The sequence below is a fragment of the Eumetopias jubatus genome, unplaced genomic scaffold, assembly GCF_037043125.1.
Source record: "Eumetopias jubatus isolate StellerSeaLion01/CBP00866 unplaced genomic scaffold, mEumJub1_p1.0 scaffold_3, whole genome shotgun sequence".
NCBI classification, from domain to species: Eukaryota; Metazoa; Chordata; class Mammalia; order Carnivora; family Otariidae; genus Eumetopias; species Eumetopias jubatus.
In genome coordinates this window covers 71,829,016-71,848,657 of record NW_028274809.1, presented here as the reverse complement: position 1 = coordinate 71,848,657, position 19,642 = coordinate 71,829,016, and the positions used below count along the sequence as shown (strand labels likewise).

At 38.4% G+C, this 19,642-nt stretch overlaps 1 protein-coding gene across 21 annotated transcripts in view; it reads right to left on the bottom strand.

The window, feature by feature from the left end:
* The window catches only part of BAZ2B (bromodomain adjacent to zinc finger domain 2B), a 381,759-nt gene that overhangs the window by 17,957 nt on the left and 344,160 nt on the right, over nt 1-19,642 (bottom strand). For 20 of the 21 annotated variants that reach the window (XM_088021659.1, XM_088021666.1, XM_088021662.1 and 17 more), the window contains 4 exons: nt 2,501-3,156; nt 1,929-2,202; nt 1,597-1,752; nt 861-1,021 (listed from right to left, as the gene is read on the bottom strand). In XM_088021659.1, coding sequence (XP_087877785.1) covers nt 861-1,021; nt 1,597-1,752; nt 1,929-2,202; nt 2,501-3,156 — 1,247 coding nt within the window. The remainder of the gene's footprint in view (nt 1-860; nt 1,022-1,596; nt 1,753-1,928; nt 2,203-2,500; nt 3,157-19,642) is intronic. The other variant, XM_088021670.1, reaches the window with a different exon arrangement.

Below are 19,642 nucleotides of genomic sequence, written 5' to 3'. Positions count from 1 at the left end.
AGGATAGCATTATAGCATAAGTTTCTAATTCTGGATAAAATCTGGATAAAATGTGAAATATCAAATCAAATTACATGGAAACTACGTTTTCTAAACCTTTTCAGGTGTCTGTCTCATGCTTATTTACTATCAATCCATTTATTCTCAGTGATGTCACCTTATTATCAATTGAGAAGATCTTTATACTCCTCTTTACAAAACCAAAAAGTCTTGCACAAAGGTAAAGCTTTCCTTCCTTTTGCCTTTCCATTGGAAGCCAGTTTTGATCATTGTTTGTGACAATGGTAATGCCCAGTAGATAAATACATAAATTAAAACTTTATATATACACGTAGGGTGTGTGTGTGTGTGCATATCATAATATAACACATATTCAGATATATCTATATTCTCCAATTTAAAATTATATAGAGTGAAAGTCTGACATACAACATGGCTTGTATAGAGGTGCTTCCTGGACCTACATGAAACACAGTAGTAGGAGTTTAATAGAGCATTATATTACCATGGGTAAAACTGTGAAACTCTGCTTGCAGTGAAGAACTGCATACCAGAAATGACAGTTTTGATTGTCATTAAGGAGGCAGCAAGATTTAGTAAAAAGAACATGGGTACTGCAGTTAGACTGACTTGGTTTGAACCCACATTTAGCCACTTACTATAAGACCACTGGCAGGTTACTTACTCTGAGCCTTGTTCCTTACCTGTAAGATGGGGAAAATTAATTCAGGATCATGATGAGGATTAAATGAGATAAAATGAAGACATTTAACATAGGAACTGGCAAATGTCAGGCATAAAATAAATATTAGTTACCTTCCATTATCCCAAAAACAGATTTTATTCCAAGTCAATTTTACCTTCACTTGCAAACTTGCTGATGCAACTCTCCTTTCTAGATCTTCCACCTGTTGAAGAATACTCAAATCCATTTCCATTGCTTGATCTTCTACTGACCAGTTCTCCACAATATCTCGAGTTACCTGGTTTTCTTCATTTTCATTTAATTCAATAATAGCAACTACATTTGAAAAGAAATTAATTTAATTTAATTTTTTTTTAAAGATTTTATTTATTTGACAGAGACAGCGAGAGAGTGAACACAAGCAGGGGGAGTGGGAGAGGGAGAAGCAGGCTTCCTGCTGAGCAGAGAGCCGATGTGGGGTTCGATCCCAGGACCCTGGGATCATGACCTGAGCCGAAGGCAGACACTTAACGACTGAGCCAGCCAGGCGCCCCAAAAAAGAAATTAATTTTAAAATCCACTTTATTCCCCAATGATTTCTTTCAGAAAGTAAATAAAATTCCAGGGGTAACATGTGAATGTAACTTAACAGACACAAGTGCACTTGTGCATATGCAGGCAGCTTACTTTTAAAAAAGTAGGAATATTCTTTTTTAAGAACATAATATGTCTGCAAGTTGTAAAAAATAAGAAAGTAATGTCAATTTAAGAAATGTACACGGTTACTATTTTTTGAGCAAAATAGAAAAAAATGCCCGTTAGTAATAAAGACATACTAAAATACATTTTAAGGTAAAAGAATTAATTTTCATAAGTAAGCAAGAGAGCAGAAATCTCCTTTAGGTACACACCATCCTTATTCTTGATGCAGGCTTGAGTAATATAATCCAAGTGTTTCTGAATTTGTTTCTGTAATGCTTTTTCTCTTATTCCTCTGAAATGTAGCACTTTGAGCAAAGCTTTTAGATCCTCTGGGTCAATAATTCTCCACCAGCCAAATTGCATTTCTAAGTCAAGATAAATATGTACATCTTTTACAGATATCTTGAATATGAATTAATGGCACAACACAAATCAGAAGATTTATAACTACATATATAACCACTGAAGATTCAGTTATAATATAGGACTCTATTAACAATGAAATAAAGTCAGTGGCTAAAAACTATCTCAATGTACCTACCTTCTGGAATAGGTTTTGGACTAGGAAAATCTACTGGTTTTGCTACTTCAACAGCCGCAGGTTGAGTTGAAGAGACTTTTTCATTCTGTGGCAATGGAGATTCACTTTTACTTGAAGCAACATTGGGAGTCAAGAATGAATTACCATTTCCTTCAGATAATCCCAATCCCAATCCCAGACTAGGTAAAGGTGATGTAAATGGAATATTAGAAGCAAGTACGCCAGTGGGCCATCCACAGAACTGGAGTCCCATCATAGATACTCCACTTTTCATCTACAAAAAACAAAATATTTTAAAAGTAGAACAATTTAAAAAGTTAGGAAAAATGTTTAGCATCTGAAATTGTTTTTTAAATTCTGAAAAAAAAAAAAGGTAATTCAAGAAGCCTTTGCCTTAGACTAGAAACACATAGTTGTAATGAAGCTTGATGATAGCAATTGTGACTCTCCAGTTTTCAAACTGTGGCAGGGATAATACAAATATCCAACTGATTCCCCTGGAGTGAGAATTTTCATGGGATCAAAGATTAAATAAAGCAACATAGAAATGAGTTACAATGAGCAGTACAAACCTGAAGAGGTGAGACAGCAAATGGATTGAGGCCCACGGGATTCTGAGAGGAAGATGATCCCAGAAGGGGAGCGGGGGCAGGTGAGGGGGACGTAGATGGTGGCTGAGACTGAGGAGTCACTACGGAAGCAGCTGATACATCAGCTTGGGTAAGTGAAGTGTCATCACAAGGGGTTCTTGGCAAAAGGCTGAACCACTGTCTATTCTTTTCTGTAAGTGTTTTTAACAACTGGTCATTGGGTAGAGGACTGTAGAACTTCCCTGGACCGCTTGAACCAGTATTGAACAGATTATTAGAGTCTGTCTTTTCCACGTTGCTTTGGGTTGCTGTTGATTGAATGCTGCCCAATGAATGTTTTCCACTACTTTGATAAGACAAGGTACACCCATTTGCACTACTATTTGGTTTGGGGATGATCATATCTGAGTCAGGAGGCATCTTAGCTACTTCTAAAAGCTTGCTTAATTTTGAAAAAGAGCCAGGTTTCTGAAGAAAGAGATTTGTGTTATCTTTTTCTTTAGGATCTTCCTTTTGCTCACAGTGATCTGGATTTGAACAATTTAAAGTATCTTCAGAGGTCTCAAATATTTCTTCTTTGATCTGTATACTTTCTGCCTTTTTCAGTTTTTCTCTTTCTTTTGCAATTTCTTCTAGTCCTATAAAAATGAAAAGTATTAAGATCAGTTGCTTCAGATCCAACCAATACTTTAATTGTATATTACTATTTATCAAGTAATATGCATAAATATATAAATAAACTTTTCGAGATTACTTACTAAAAAACAATGATCTTGTTTTTTATAGGCTACATTTGCTCATTGGAAAATTAATGTAATTTTATAATTAATCATTACAAAATTTTAAAATATTAAAATATTAAAAGCCCTAATACACAACAAAAATGACTATTAACATTTTTGTGTAAATCCTTCTAGGAGTTCTCTATGCATAACCATATACACATATACATGTAAGCCTATAAAGTAAAAAAAAAAAAAGGAAATCGTATTATAATATTTGCACCTACATGTTTTACTGAATAATACTCTGTAAACATCCTGATGTATTAATAAATATATAACTGCACCATAAATTTTAATGGCTATCTTCAGTGGACTATATCATAATTTAAATAATCAATCTTCTACTGATGGCTATTAGTAGGGCCTAATTATTCACTATTATAAACAGTGCTGTAAATGATGAATGACCTTGTATCTGTATTGTTGGACTTTAAAACTTCTTTTAATGATTTACTTCTTTAGGACAAATTTCTAGAAAAAAAAACCTCCCTGATAGGTACTTTTCAGAGTTTTTGTGATATAATTGTCAAGCTGCCCTCTAGAAAGTCTAAATCAATACATATTAATGCCAGAAGTACACAAAAGCATCTATTTCCCTATCGCTCAGTGAACCTGAGTACTAACGATACTTGTCTTTTCCAATATCTGGGAGGTTCAAATCTGAATTGTATTTTTTTCTGATCACTCATAAGGCTGATTATCTTTTCACAGGTTTATTGGTTTTTCTCCTTTGTGAACCTCTGGTTCATATTTTTGACAAATATTTTTAAAAAATAATTCCTAAGAACTCTTAAAAATAAAGATCCACTAGTTTATCGGATTTGAAAAGTGATAGATGTTCAAGATAAAATATTCAGTAATGAGAGGTACAAGGTAAAACCCTTCTGTGCTACTCCCTCAGCCCCTATCTCTACTCTTTAGAGGTAACCATGGTTAACCAGTCACGCCTGTAGCTCCTTCTGGAAATCTTACATGCATCCTTGTGACTATCATTTTACACCACAACACTAATGGGATACTACTCTGCACTTTTCTGCAACTTAGAACAAAATCCCAACCCTACACAAGGCCTACAGCCCTATATGATGTTCCTGGAAACCTCCACAACCTCTGGCCACTTCTGTCCTCCTCCTTCCTTTCTCCCTTTCTTCAGCTTCTCAAACATGCTAAGTTCTTTCCTTTCTTGGGGACTTTGCACTTGCTCTTCCCTCTGCCTAGAATACTGTTTTACTTCATGTTTCAGATTGTCATTTTGTCACAGAGGTTTTCTCTGATCACCTTATCTTTTCTTTAAAGATTTTATTTATTTGACAGAGAGAGCACAAGCAGGGGGAGCAGCACAGGGAGAGGGAGAAGCAGACTCCCCGCTGAGCAGGGAGCCCGACGACATGGGGCTCCATCCCAGGACCCCGGGATCATGACTTGAGCCGAAGGCAGACACTTAACTGACTGAGCCACCCAGGCGCCCCTCTGATCACCTTATCTAAAGAAGGGTCTCCATCCCATTCACCTTAGAATATCATTCTGTATATTTACTTGGCAGAATTTACCATTAGACACAATATTCTGTTTATTTTCTATTCCATTCCCCCTCCCACACACTAGAATTTAAATCAACAAGCTTTACTTAAAGGTAGAGCAATGTCTACCTTGCTTATTATTGGGTCCAAATGCCTAACATGGTGCCTGCTATAAAATGGGGACTCAATAAACATTTTTAAATGATGAAATAAAAAGAATGTATTTAATATTTTCACTATAAACCTTCAACAGCTTTCAATGGCCAAACATATAACTATACTTCATCAGCTGCATAATATTCTATTATATGGATATATCATGATTCATTTAACCAATCCTCTATTAATGTTTGAAATAGCTCTTACATCCTTCTCTTGATATTAGTTTCTACCCCAAATTAAAAGCCTATTCCTCATACTTATGCTTCTGCACAATCAGGTGTCACAGGGACTAGGTTCACCTCCTTGCATGAAACAACCAAAAAACAGACCAAATATATAGAACAATAGTTTATAAGAACCTGGACATCAGGTAACAATGAAAGAAAACCAATGCAGCAAGCCCTATGATTGCTCCAGCTTACTGCCCTGGGACAGTTTCCAGGCTACATCACAGGGAGAAATCCAGGCAGAGATGGCAGACTCCTGAGATGAGGAGATGGAACTGAGAGTCCACGGGAGACCCAAGTGGCTTTAGTGCTCAGGAGGGAGAGTACTGGAGAGGAGAGAGCTGCCTAGAGAGAGGACTCTACGGATCTATGGATGGACCCCTGGAGTGTTCAGCTGAATACTCATCAGTGCCGAACTGTCAGGAATCCACCTGAGACCAGGGAAAGGACCACTTGAAAAAGATTAGAGGGGACAGTGCTAGGTGTTCACACAGGCTAGGAATAGTACCCATTCCTACCAACCAGCTTGGGAAACCTCAAAATTCACAGACGTTAGGCAGAGTACTCAAGGATCTCACGTCAGTAGTAAGGCAATAATTAGCCCTGGACTGAGCACTGTCCTAGTCCTACCCAACAAATTTTAAAAGCAAGACCTGAAAGGATCAAACGTTTTCCAAGTACCTTAACTGTGTTCCAGTTAAACAAAGCTCAAAAATGTTTGTGGGAATTAAAAAATATCCAGTACCCAACAAGGTAAAATTCACAATGTCAGGCATCCAAACAAAATTAGAAGGCATGCAAAGACACATGAAAACACGACACATAATTAGAAAAATCAATGAAAACTGACCCCAAGCTAACGAGATAGTAGAATCAGTAGACAAGGATATTAAGTTTGAGAAAATGGTTGAAAAAATTCCAAATTTGATTAAAACTATAAACCACAGATCCAAGAAATGCAACAAACTCCAAGGAAAAGAAATATGAAGATAACTACACCAAGACATATAATCAAATTCCTTAAAACCAATGATATAGAAAAAAGGCAGCTAGCAAAAAATCTTCTGCCTCATATAATCTCTATGCACTTCTACACATTTGCCCTGAGAAGAAAACCCTACTTCATCACCTACTTCATCACCAACCCTACTTCATTTGCCTAATTAGGCAAATGTGGAAAGAGTCACAAACATTCTCTTCATATACCTGTGCTTTATACAAGTTATTGGTTAGTAAAGAAGTACTAATAGTTGTTCTTGATTTATTCTGAGAATCAGAAAACCTCTGTCATATGTCCAAAAACAAATGGACTAACCAACCAGGCAACCAATTTTTACTGGTTTCAGACTAGATGACTTCCCATTTATATGTAATAAAGTAGATTGAGCTGATGATACATTTTAATAGCCTACTCATGGTTGTCTTTAACTTTTACATTCAAATTGCTTAACTATAAACAGCTAAATCTCGAATTAAAACGTAAAATTATTTTTAAAAATTTGAAAGTGTATACAGGATGTGTACTATAAAGAGGTTCTTTAATTTTAACTAATTTTCTATCTCCATTTCATACAACCCCCTAGTTCCTTCCAGTCCTTACTTCTCTGACGTGTGTCAATGAGTATTAATAAACATCTTCAAAACAAACTGAAGAAGAGGAAGACGAGAGAGGAAACAGGAGTGCTGTTCACTTGATTCATTTCTCTGGTAGTAAATATAAGTGCACAATGACAAAGAAAATACCATTTCTCAGTTAAAATAAATCCTAAAAAAAAAATACCATGTTTTCTACTGGAAAAACCATATGTCTTCCTGAATTTCATCAAAATCACTTTGAACCCTCTCAGTTCACCTTAAGAGTTGACATTGGACCCAAGGGGTCTGCCACTCTAAGTTCAAGGGAAAATTTTTTCCTTTGGTTCTCTTTAGTTGGGCTGAAGCAAGCTGTAACTTTCAAATAAATTTTACTACACTGTAGGTAAAACACACGCCTGGGTGGCTCAGTTGTTAAGCGTCTGCCTTTGGCTCAGGTCATGGTCCCACCACGGTCCTGGGATCGAGCCCTGCATCGGGCTCTCTGCTCAGTGGGGAGCCTGTTTCTCCCTCTCCCACTCCCCTTGCTTGTGTTCCCTCTACCGCTATGTCTCTCTCTGTCAAATAAATAAAATTAAAAAAAAAAAAAAAAGAAATGTAAAAAGCCTGGCATAGAATACAGGTCTCTATGCAATGGCTTCGTGACAGGACTCAAAGGCACTTTCCCATTCAGTACAGCAGAACCTCAGGAGTACTTGCACTGCTCTTCAGCTGTCTTTATGTCGATGGTGCTACCATGATCCAGCTCCTAGGAGATTTCTTCTTATTACGGGGGAGAAGTCTAAAGGAAGCAGATTCTCAACATTTTGTCTCTCTAGGATTGTCCCTTCCCAGTCTGATTCAGGAATTTAAAAAGAAGATGATTGATACCATAATACCCTCTCCCTTCAGGTAAGAGTCCCCCACCACATATCCATAACAGGAATTATGTTTTATACTTCTAGATCTAATGCTGTAACCACATCCCAATACAAAATGGAAGAGTAACATTCACAGCACAGTATGTACATGTAATTAACAACAAACTTGTTTCATTTTCCTTCCACTTTGCTGAGGGCCCAACAGAAGGACCGTAGAACCTTTAGCTAGCTAATGTCAACACTGTTCTCAGGGTCCTAGGTATATACACTTTGCTTCTTGGTATGCATACCCCTTAGCACTGTTTCTAGACCCAAAGGTTCCTTGACAGGTTTACTGTTAGAGAAACAGTGCTTTCTACCCTTTTGCACAGCAAGGTGTAGGGTAAAGTGTTTTATCTCCTGGAGTGCTCTTGTCACACGTACAAGTCCTATGGAACCACTACGGGAGTTGGAAGATCCTGTGTACTATTACTTCTCTGCTTGTAAGTTGCCTTTACTAATAAACTTTGCTGCAATTAGCACTATGTGTGCCATTAGTGGTTTTTGTAACCATGCATCTTATACAGCAGTTGGTGTCCAAAAAAGTCGTAATGTCATGGATTTCTGGAAGGGGAGCATGAAGGGGTGGAAGATTTTCTCCTTGGGGTCAGCAGTAATTCACTTGGTGGAGTTAGGATGGTCTCAGTAGCTGTGCCCAAGGATGGCAGAAGCCCTAAAGTATACACTAAACAGTATACAGTAAAGTATACACTAAAATGCAGTCGTCCCTCCTTCCTTATCAACTTAGAGATTTCCATGAGTCCTAAGTTGGAGGGTGAACTGGAAAGGGTGACAGCAGCCCCTTTAGAAGGGAAAGTGGGGCAAACTCCCACAATCCCTCTGTTATGATATATGGGGCAAATAGCCCTGTGATAGGAAGCCAGTTTTTGTGAGGCGTGCTCTGTAGGAGCCTGAGTGGGAATACCAGCAGAAGGAAATCCGACAATAAACAGAATTAAGAAGAGCTAGGTTCTCAACAGGTCCACTACCAAAAGCAGCACTTGGAAGGATACTTAGAGGCTTGGCTTGCTTGTTTGCATGATGAAGGGACAATAGTGGTATTAAAACAAATGGACGAGGGGGAAACACATGCCCTTGTTACAGAATGAGCAGTCTGGGTTGACTAGTAGCGCTGGGACAGGTACGGCCACCCTGTTCAAACTGGATGCTTGGTAGCTTTGGTAAAATAGATCCCCGTTGGGGTGATTTTCTTGAGGCTCTTGAATGTGAACTGGACTGGATCCACATAGGACGTAGCTGCTCTGAGATGCTAGCTATGTTCGCATGTTTATAAGAAAACCCAGGGCTGGAGAGGGGAAGGCTTGACAACTTGATCTTAGTGCGAAGAATGTTAAATAACAGAATCAGAACAGGTGCACCTAAGTGGACAATGGCTTTGACTTTACTCTTTCATCTGAGAAGAAATGTTAGAAAAGAAATAGTTCTTTCAGGTCATACAAGCCCCATTTCAGGGGAGGAAATGGAAAGAGAGAGCTTAATATGTGGCACAGGTTTCTATACAAAATAAAAAGAAAAGAGGAACAAAGGAAGGAGAGGACAGGCTAGACTTCTGGCCGACTCCCTCACACCAACACATGTAGTACTGCTCGTAAAGACAGGGGCTGGTAAGACAGAAGCTGATGGGTTGTGTAATTCTAGATTGTGTAAGGTGTTATCGACTTCAAAAACCCAAAAGACCTACTGAGATGGTGGAAAAGAGACCTGAGATGAGACACAGAAAATCCAACAGCCACAAGCTTGAAGAGTTGTTTGGAGAGGGGGATAACCAGATTAGTTGAAGAAGGTGCCCGGGGAGGGCTGTCCTTGAGAGATTACAGCTGTTAAGCCTCACCCCCACCCACCATCTGGTAAGAGCTCACAGTCTCTAGACTCTTCAGGAAAGGACTTGGGAACAGAACCTAGGGAAATACCCTGTATCATCTCAACTCCTGAAATGGGATTATGGGTGGAAATATTCACAGTCATCAGCTCCACATTATGAGTTTGATTCAACTGCAGAAGCCAGACTTCCTTTGTTCCTGATATGGGCTCTTTCAAGTTTAAGAAGGACTAGGGCTCTATCCCTGGGTCCCCCTCTAAGAGATTGCTAACCACCCTCCTCGGTTCACTGTGCTGGAAAGGAGAAGAGCCTCAAACATTTATGGGTTTGCTAGAAACGAGGGACCAAGTACCTACAGTTCCAGAATGCAAAAAAGCCTTGGCCAACAAGTTCCTTTATTAGTGCTGGGAGTTGGTTGTTACCTAGGGCTCAAAGCCCAAATCACAATCACTGCAAAGGCTTTTGGGCCTTTTGTGCGAACTCCAATTGTTCCTTTATCAGACTGCATACTGGCATGGAAATACTGGGTTATTTAAGTCCTGCACAAGCATTTCCACGTATCAGTTGGACATACTTGTTGTGACCTCTACTGGCAGCTTTGGTAACTGTTGGCCAGGCATATTGTCAACACTTAGATGCACTGACCAGGCCTGCCAAGGCTGCACAACCCCGTTACATACCTGGAGGAGAAAGAATGCATTTCTTATGGAAGGACAGATTCAGGTAGGGGTACTGAACAAGGCCATTTCACTATTTAACAATGCTGTTTGACACTAGCGCTACAAGGGCCTTGACTCTGGTGAAGATATTCTGATGGCATTTGTTAGCTTTTGAGTTATCTGATTTCCTCTAGCCACTGAACAGGATACATCTTTCCTGGAAATGAAGGAGTTACTGTGCCTCTTCCATGTGTGGACCAGATAACACTATTAAGACTGAAACATATTTATTATATAGTAGGGTTTCCAGAAATGATACAATCAAACAATCGGAATTCCTTTCGGAGCTGCTGCCATTCAGCAATGGGCTGGCCGACATAGTACTGAGTGGCTGGTCCATGCTCCCTCTTCTCCATAGGCATTACAGAATGCTGGAGCAGTATTCTAAAAGATGGTTGCACTAACCCTTCCACGGTGACCTCCGTCCACTTTCTGGTCTGGCTGCCCTCTACTGTTTATACTCTGAACACTCCTCACACCTCATAAATGTCCCTACACTTCGGTGAAGTTCCCTGACATCCTGAAGTTGAAGAGCAGAGATGAAGAATCTTAGTATGCTGGGGACACTGAGTTTTTATACTCAACATTCCTCTCCTTTTTTTGTACCTTTCAACAGGTGGCTGGAAGGTTCCTGTTGTTCATATTACAGATGAATGGATGGATACAAATGTCGATATACTCTTGCTTTCCAGATGACACTTGCAAGCAACACCCCCAGGAGGGGAATTTTGATTCTCTCTTTACTCCAAACAATTCTAAATTCTTGTTGTGCACCCACCCTACAATCAGGAGACTTTGCTGCAGTCCTTATACCCATACAGTGTAGTCTGTCTGGAGGACATCTTCGGTGGGAAAATGGCACCTCCTGATTTATGTGGAACTTACTGTTCCAGAAAAAAAGGACAGACTGTATGGATCACCCCTGAAGATAATGATGGACTTGGCGTGGGCATAAACATGCCTGACCATGGGGGAGAGGGTGGATGTAGCGTGAATAATTCTCTCGTCGCCTTTCTTACTGATATTAATGAACTGTACTGAATAATCCTCTACAGCTATCCCATACAATGACACTTATTTCAAAGCTATCAGGATGTTCTATTTGTCATCCTCAACCTATGTAATTATGGAGGACCTTGTGGGCATTCCATTCCCAGACAATGCCACAGGAATTACTCATTACTCCAGAGTCATTTGCTTGGGCTATCCATAATTCTGTCCTTACTAATTATCCTATGTAAAACTCTCTTTATCTTCTTAGAAGCAGAGGGACACTCATATCCTGACATCTCAGCTCCCAGTGATCCATTTCCCACATCAGGGGTGCCTGGTAGCACTTTTCACACCTACAGTTGAGTCTGACTAACAGCACTCTGGCAGTGTGCCAAACCCAGGAAGCATAAATGCCAGGTGGATACAAAATGCAGCATTAAACCAGACTGGCTGGCACTCTCTGTGATCCAGTGGAACTTGTTTTCTTATGCGAGAAGCAAAGCCTTCCTGCTTCCTACCTGGACATAACATTGTCTGTACACTTTGCGAATAACTAGGAGATCTTTTATAATGACTCAAACTGGCTGGTTAGCTTAGTTGGTTAGAGTGTGGTGCTAACAGTGACTCAAAATCTCAAAGTACTCGAGACTTTCCAGCTACGATCTCTAGTGTCAGCATCAGAACCTACTTGTAAGTTGACAGGTACACAGGGAAACAAGCTTTCATTACTTTGCACAAGGGCTCTCTCCTTGATAGGGACCCATGAAGCTGAGGGTATGACCCCAAATCAGCGACCCTGGGGGACACTGCCATTGAGAAGGTTTAGGCTCTTATGACTGAACACATTTGCATTGATTCTTTGACTTGAGTAGTATTATAAATGCATAGTTTCAGATCATTTGCTGGATATACTATAGACATGTGGCTCAGGGGAACTCTAAATCTACTAATGTTGTGGAATATTGTTTGTTTTGGAATTTCTCTGGCTTATCAGATGCCTCCTTCAGAAGGCACCATTTAAAATGCAATTGATAGAAGGCATACATCTAGTGAGCCACACCAAGGGTCAGGGGGTGGACTGAAGGGGAATAAACCCTCAGTTTTAGCTCAACGGCTACAGGGTCTCTCCTCCTTCCCTCTTCCCTGAGGCCCATTGGCAAGCCAGATTAGCCACTGAGCCAGTTTGCAGAGGGATAGCAGGGCCTTTAGCTGCTGTGGGCACTGTTCCCAAGGCTCTCAGTATGTGCTATCTGCCCTCTGTATTCGTACTCCCTACTGCTGTTCCCAGGCCCAGAGGTCCTTTGATATATATGTTGTTGCTTAGAGAAACAAAGGGTTTTCTACCTCCTCTTGGACAAACCTACAAATACACAGTATGAAGGAAGGCATCTCTCTTGGGGTGCTCTTGTTACTTGTCCAGTCTGCAGTCTGGACAATACTCCTGTGGAACCAATATGGGGGCTCAGCCAGATCCTATGTTCTTTGTTATGTCTCTACTCCAGAGTTACCATACTGATAAACTTTGTTGTTATTAGCACCATGTGGTTCACTTATGGTGTGAGTTATCTTGCATCGTGTATAACATGAATTAACAGTTTTCTTTGGAGGTAATCCAAGATCTGATATCTTCTCTCTGGATAAAGCTATTATAGGGATTTTAAAAAATAGGTTGGGCATTTATTTTTTAAAACTTGTGCATTTAAACTTTTAAATAGATGAATGTTAAGTCTAATTTCATTAAAAACAGATTGTGTTTTAGATAAATTTTAAAAATTGATAAATGAGAGGAATAGAATATTGCATATTGTTAATACTGAATTAACTTTTAAATCCACTTATTTTACGGAAGTTTCTACCATTAGTACTTATTCATCCTTATCAGCCTTGTCTCTCAGATACACTACTTCCCTATAGTGCACACTAATATGCTCTTGTTCTTTGTCTTCATATATGGTGTATCTTTCTAATTAGATTGTGAGCTCTTTCTGGATAGAGACAGTTAATTGATTCTTTTATATCTCCATAGTACTTAGTACAAGGCACAATATAAGTGCATATTAAACACTTGATTAAAATAATAAAGGTTTTTCCATTTTAATTAGCTGTAAGATAAAGAGAAGGACTCTACATCTGTTATTTATTTTATAACTTTCATAGCACTTAAAATAATATAGAAGATGCACATTTATCAGTGAATTAATAAAAACTTTATGAGAAAATAACTCCTAAGTGAAAATTTATTCTTATTTTTCCGCTGTACCATGCAGTGACCACAAATAATAGTATAAAGTACAATTAATGTTTATATACCACTTTGTAGCTCTCTTAAATCCATTATTTGACATGATAACAAAAGAATTTATACAAAGCCTATTAAAATTCTTTTGTAGAAAGAGAGATCAGGGTCCAGAGAGGTTAAATGGTAGGGCCTGAATAGAAACTGAGGTCCAATAACTACAAATTCAATTAATGTTATTTAATATGAGAGACCTAAAATTAAAAAGAAAAGTTTCCTGTAAGCTATTCTTATAAACCTTATAAAGACATTTAATTACTTTCTTAAAGTATTTTTTAATGTGCCTGTGATATATAAAGTACTATGTTTAACACTAAGAAGAATCAAAAAGTACATGACAATTATAAAACTTAAATAATATGAACAGTATATCTACCAATTGCCAAGATAATGGTATAATTATTTGGTTTTCTAGGAGTTCACAAATAGTAAAAATTAATTCCACTTACATAAACTAGAATTTATAAAAGGGCTAGAACTTGAGCTGGATCAAGAAAGGTGAAATTCAGATGGTGAAGAAAAGGCAAGTTGGCATTACATTGAACAGAATTTGACAAAACAAAGCACGCAAAGCATGCAAAGGAGGAATGCACATATGTTAAGCAATGGTGAGTAGACTTGTCTACGTTAATTCATCCTGGAGAACAGGATAAAGATATTTTGAAGTCAGATTTATAGAAGGCCCTGAATGCTTGCATGCTAGATTGTATACAGACTTATTACATCATCTTATCATCAATAGGGAGGCATTCAAGGTTTTGGAGTAGAGACATGATGACAGAATGTAATGGAAGGAAGAGAGTGTATGTAGAGAAGTTGGGGACAGGTGTAATAATCCACATACATATTAATAAAGAACTGATTTCAGCAGTGTTGCAAAGAGAGTAACTTAAGACATTTTGAAGGAAATTTTTTTTTTTTTTTAAGCTTCTCAGATGATTCTTACTATAGATAAGGCGAAGCCACTTGCCTGGGTACTTCTTTACTGCTCTTACGCTTTACCAAGGCTCTGCATCTAACAAGTGACACACAGTTTTACAACTTTTTTTGCAATTTTATAATTTTAAATTATATCTCTAAAGATCTATGCACTCATGTTTATTGCATCATTAGTTTTTTTTAATTCCAGTTAGTTAACATACAGTGTGATATTAGTTTCAGGTGTTCAATTTAGTGATTCAATACTTATATACGACACCAGTGCTCATCACAAGTGCCCTCCTTAATACTCATCACCTATTTCACCAATCCCCCTACCCACCTCCCCTCTGGGAACCATCAGTATGTGCTCTATAGTCAAAGAGTCTGTTTCTTGGTTTGCCTCTCTCTCTTTTTCCCCCTATGTTCATCTATTTTGTTTCTTAAATTCCACATATGAGTGAAATCATATGGTATTTGTCTTTCTCTGACTGGCTTATTTCGCTTAGCATAATACTCTCTAGCTCCACCTATGTCACTGCAAATGGAAAGATTTCGTTCTTTTTTATGGCGGAGTTATATTCCACTGTGTGTGTGTGTTTGTGTGTGTGTGTGTGTGTACACCACTTCTTTATCCATTCATCAGTCTATGGACATTTTGGTTCTTTCCATAATTTGGCTATTGTAAATAAACCTGCTATAAACACTGGGGTGCATGTACCCCTTCGAATCTGTATTTTTGTATTCTCTGGATAAATACCTAGTAGTGCAATTGCTATATTGTACAGTAGTTCTACTTTTAACTTTTTGAGGACCCTCCATACTGTTTTCCACAGTGGCTGTACCAGTTTGCATTCCCACCAACAGTGCAAGAGGGTTCCCCTTTCTCCACATCCTCGCCAACACTTGTTGTTCCTTGTGTTTATTTTACCCATTCTGACAGGTGTGAGGTGATAGCTCATTGTAGTTTTGATTTGTATTTCTCTGATGATGAGTGATTTGTGCGTCTTTTCATGTGTTTGTTCATCATCTGTATGTCTTTTTTGGAAAAATGTCTCTTCAATGTCTTCTGCCCATTTTTTAAATTGTACTGTGTTTTTTGAGTATTTGAGTTTTGTAAGTTCTTTATATATTTTGGATACTAACCCTTTATCAGGTATGTCATTTCTAAATATCTTCTCCAATTCCACAGGTTGCCTTTTAGTTTTACTGATTGTTTCCTTCACTGCCCAGATGTTTTTTATTTTGATAAAGTCCAGATAGTTTATTCTTGCTTTTGTTTCCCTTGCCTCAGGAGACATATGTAGTAAGAAGCTGCTATGGCTGGTGTCAGAGAGGTTACTGTCTGTATTCTCCTCTAGGATTTTAATGTTTTCCTGTCTTACATTTAGGTCCTTAATCCATTTTGAATTTATTTTCATGTATGGTGTAAGAAAATGGTCCAGTTTCATTCTTTTGCATGCAGCATTATTTTTAATAGCCAAGATATGGAAGCAACCCAAGTGTCCATCAATAGATGAATGAATAAGAAGATGTGGCATACACACACACACACACACACACACACACACACACTGGAATATTACTCAGCTATAAAAAAGAATAAAATCTTGCCATTTGGGACAACATGGATAGGCCTGGAAGGTATAATGCTAGGTGAAATAGTCAGATAAAGACAAATACCATAGGATTTGATTCATATGTGGAATTTAAGAATCAAAACAAATGAACAAATAAAAAATGAGATAAAAAAATCCCCAGACTCTTAAATACAGAGAACAAACTGGTGGCTGCCAGAGTGGAGGTAGGTTGGGGGATGAATGAAATAAAGGGGATTAAGAGTACAGTTATCTTGGGGTGCCTGGATGGCTCAATCAGTTAAGTGCCTGACTTCAGCTCAGGTCATGCTCTCAGGGTCCTGAGACTGAGCCCCATGTTGAGCCCTGGGTTGAGCTCTGTGCTCAGCAGGGAGTCTGCTTCTCTCTCTGCCGCTCCCCCTGCTCCTGTTCTCTCTCTCTCTCTCAAATAAATAAAATCTTAAAAAAAAAGAGTACACTTATTTTGATGAGCACTGAGTAATATATAGAATTGTGGAATCATTATATTGTATACCTGAAACTAATATAACACTATGTTAATTATACTTAAATAAAAAATAGATTTCTATACTAAAACTTTCATTTAATTTCATTCTAAACAAGCTCCTCCTCTTGGCTTCTCGGATTCAGTTTTAAAAAAATTACAATTTTTCTACTGAGGATTAATTCATCAAATTTATCTCTGATTCCACTTAAATCATATACAATAATTTCTCATAGGAATTCTACCTTTAAGATACCATGTTCTTCCCATGTTCCTTGTTTGCACCTGAGCTTAGGGCCTCCCTACTTTGAATCTAGGCTACTAGAATGATCCCACAACTGATTTTTCCACCCTTTTTTTGCCAATCCAATGTGTACTTAACTCCCAGATTATTTTAGTGTAGTTCCCCTGACTATATTAGTCTCTGCCTTCAAGAGGCATTTAACCCATTTCTTCTACGACCCCCCCACACATATCTGGCAACCACCTATCTGTTTGTTCTTTGTATCTATGAGTTTAGTTTTCTTACTATTTGTTTAGATTACATTTTTTTAAAAGATTTTATTTATTTGACAGAGAGAGAGATAGTGAGAGAAGGAACACAAGCAGGGGGAGTGGGAGAGGGAGAAGCAGGCTTCCCGCTGAGCAGGGAGCCCGATGCGGGGTTCGATCCCAGGACCCTGGGATCATGACCTGAGCTGAAGGCAGACGCTTAACGACTGAGCCACCCAGGCGCCCTAGATTACATATATAAGAGAGATCATATGGTATTTGTCTTTCTTTGTCTGACTTCACTTAGCATAATGTCCTTTTTTAAAAAAGATTTTATTAATTTATTTGACAGAGAGAGAGAGCACAAGTAGGCAGAGTGGCAGGCAGAGGGAGAGGGAGAAGCAGGCTCTCTGCTGAGCAAGGAGCCTGATGCGGGACTCGATCCCAGGATCCTGGGATCATGACCAGAGCTGAAGGCAGATGCTCAACCAACTGAGACACCTAGGCACCCCACTTAGCATAATGTCCTTGAGGTCCATCCATGTTGTGGCAAATAGCAAGATTTCATTCTTTCTTATGGCTGAGTAACATTCCATATGGTGTGTGTGTGTGTGTGTGTGTGTGTGTGTGTGTGTGTAAACCACATTGTCTTTATCCATTCATTCATTGATGGACACACATAGGTTGTTTCCATATCCTGGAATAATATGTAAGTGATATGGAATAATCTGTGAATAATGCTGCAGTGAACATGGGGGTGCATATACCTTTTTGAGTTAGTGTTCATTTTCTTCGGATAAATACCTAAAAGTAGAATTGCTGGATCATATGGTAGTTCTATTTTTAATTTTTTGAGGAACTCTCATACTCTTTTCCATAGGCTTCACCAATTAATATCTCCACCAACCAATTTACATCTCCACCAACAAGAGTTCCCTTTTCTTCACATTGTCACCAACACTTGTAATTTCTTGTCTTCTTGATTCTAGCCATTCTAACAGGCGTGAAGTAAAATATTACTGTGATTTTGATTTGCATTTCTCTAATGATTAGTGATATTGAGCACCTTTCATATGCCTGTTGGCCATGTGTATATTTTCTTTGGAAAAATGTCCATTCAGATCTGCCCATTTTTTAATCAGATCATTTTTCTGCTTTGAGTCACATGAGTTCTTTATATATTTTGGTTATTAGTCCCTTATCAGATATAAGATTTGCAAATATTTTTACTCACTCAGTAGATTGCCTTTTCATTTTGCTGATGGTTTCCTTTGCTGTGCAATAACTTTTTAGACTCATGTATTCCCACTTATTAGTTTTTTCCATGCTTAAAATATTTTTATTTTTAAAACATTTTATGCAAAGTTAAAAAGGAACCCACCACCGTATTCCGTAAACATGCTGGCCCATCAACATCAGTTTTTAAAAAGAGATAAAAGGCAGCTGAAGCTTCCATGTATACCCTTCCTGACTCCATGAGCAACTCCTGCTCTGGAAAGGCAGCACATGAGTTTCACATATCATTCTAGTACATGACTTTATACTCTTACTTCATATAATTTGAAACCATAGGAAATATATTATTGTGTAAAACAACACTGTTTACTATATGCCAACAATGCTTACATGCCAGCCACTACACTACTCTAAGTATTTTACATGATTAACTGCCCCCTTTGCAAAAGATTTTTATTTTAAAAAAGGGTGGTTCCATTGCTAAAAACAACTACTTTATAAAAATTGGGGCCTGGGGGCGCCTGGGTGGCTCAGTCAATTAAGCGTCTGCCTTCGGCTCAGGTCATGATCTCAGGGTCCTGGGATCAAGCCCAGCATCAGACTCCCTGCTCAGTGAGGAGCCTCCTTCTCCTTCTTCCTCTCCCTCTCCCTCTCCCCTCCCGCCCCTGTGCTTGTGTTCCCCTCTCACTCTCTCTCTGTCTCTGTCAAATAAATAAATAAAATCTTTAAAAAAAATTTGGCTTTGGACATCTATGTGATTAATCGATCCTTTCTTTCCACTGGACTGTTAAACTACTACAAGGCATGGATTGTGTTTTATATATCTTTGAACCTCCTCTAGTGCCTAAAAATGCCTGGCACAAAGTGGGTATTCAAAAAGAAGTGTGTTGAGAGAAGTTTTTGCCTACATGTATCACCGTGGAGCCATTGCTACATCCTCAAACTTGTAAGCACTGACATAATACTCTCAGTCCCATCTGAATTTTAACATTTGGAAACACCCAAACATACAGTTCAATTTCAGATGGTTTATCTAGCACATAAACGCACTGTGTACTTAGTTAATGTAACACAAGTGGAGGCAGCAAGAGAAGAGTCTAAAGTAAAAAACGTCATGGATTGTGTGGTAACACAAAACTCAAGAAAGAAAAAAGTTTAATGGAGAAGGAGATGATCATAAATTTCAAACATGAACAAGATTTCAAGATGAATGAGGATTATGATAAGGATCTTAGTTCAAGCAAGTTATCTCCAGGGATACTGTCAGGATGGATGCTTGTTGCAAAGGTTGAAGAATAAACCACATGTTAAAAAATTTGACGATGGGAAGGGAGAAAAAAATGGAGAAGCAGCTATAAAGGA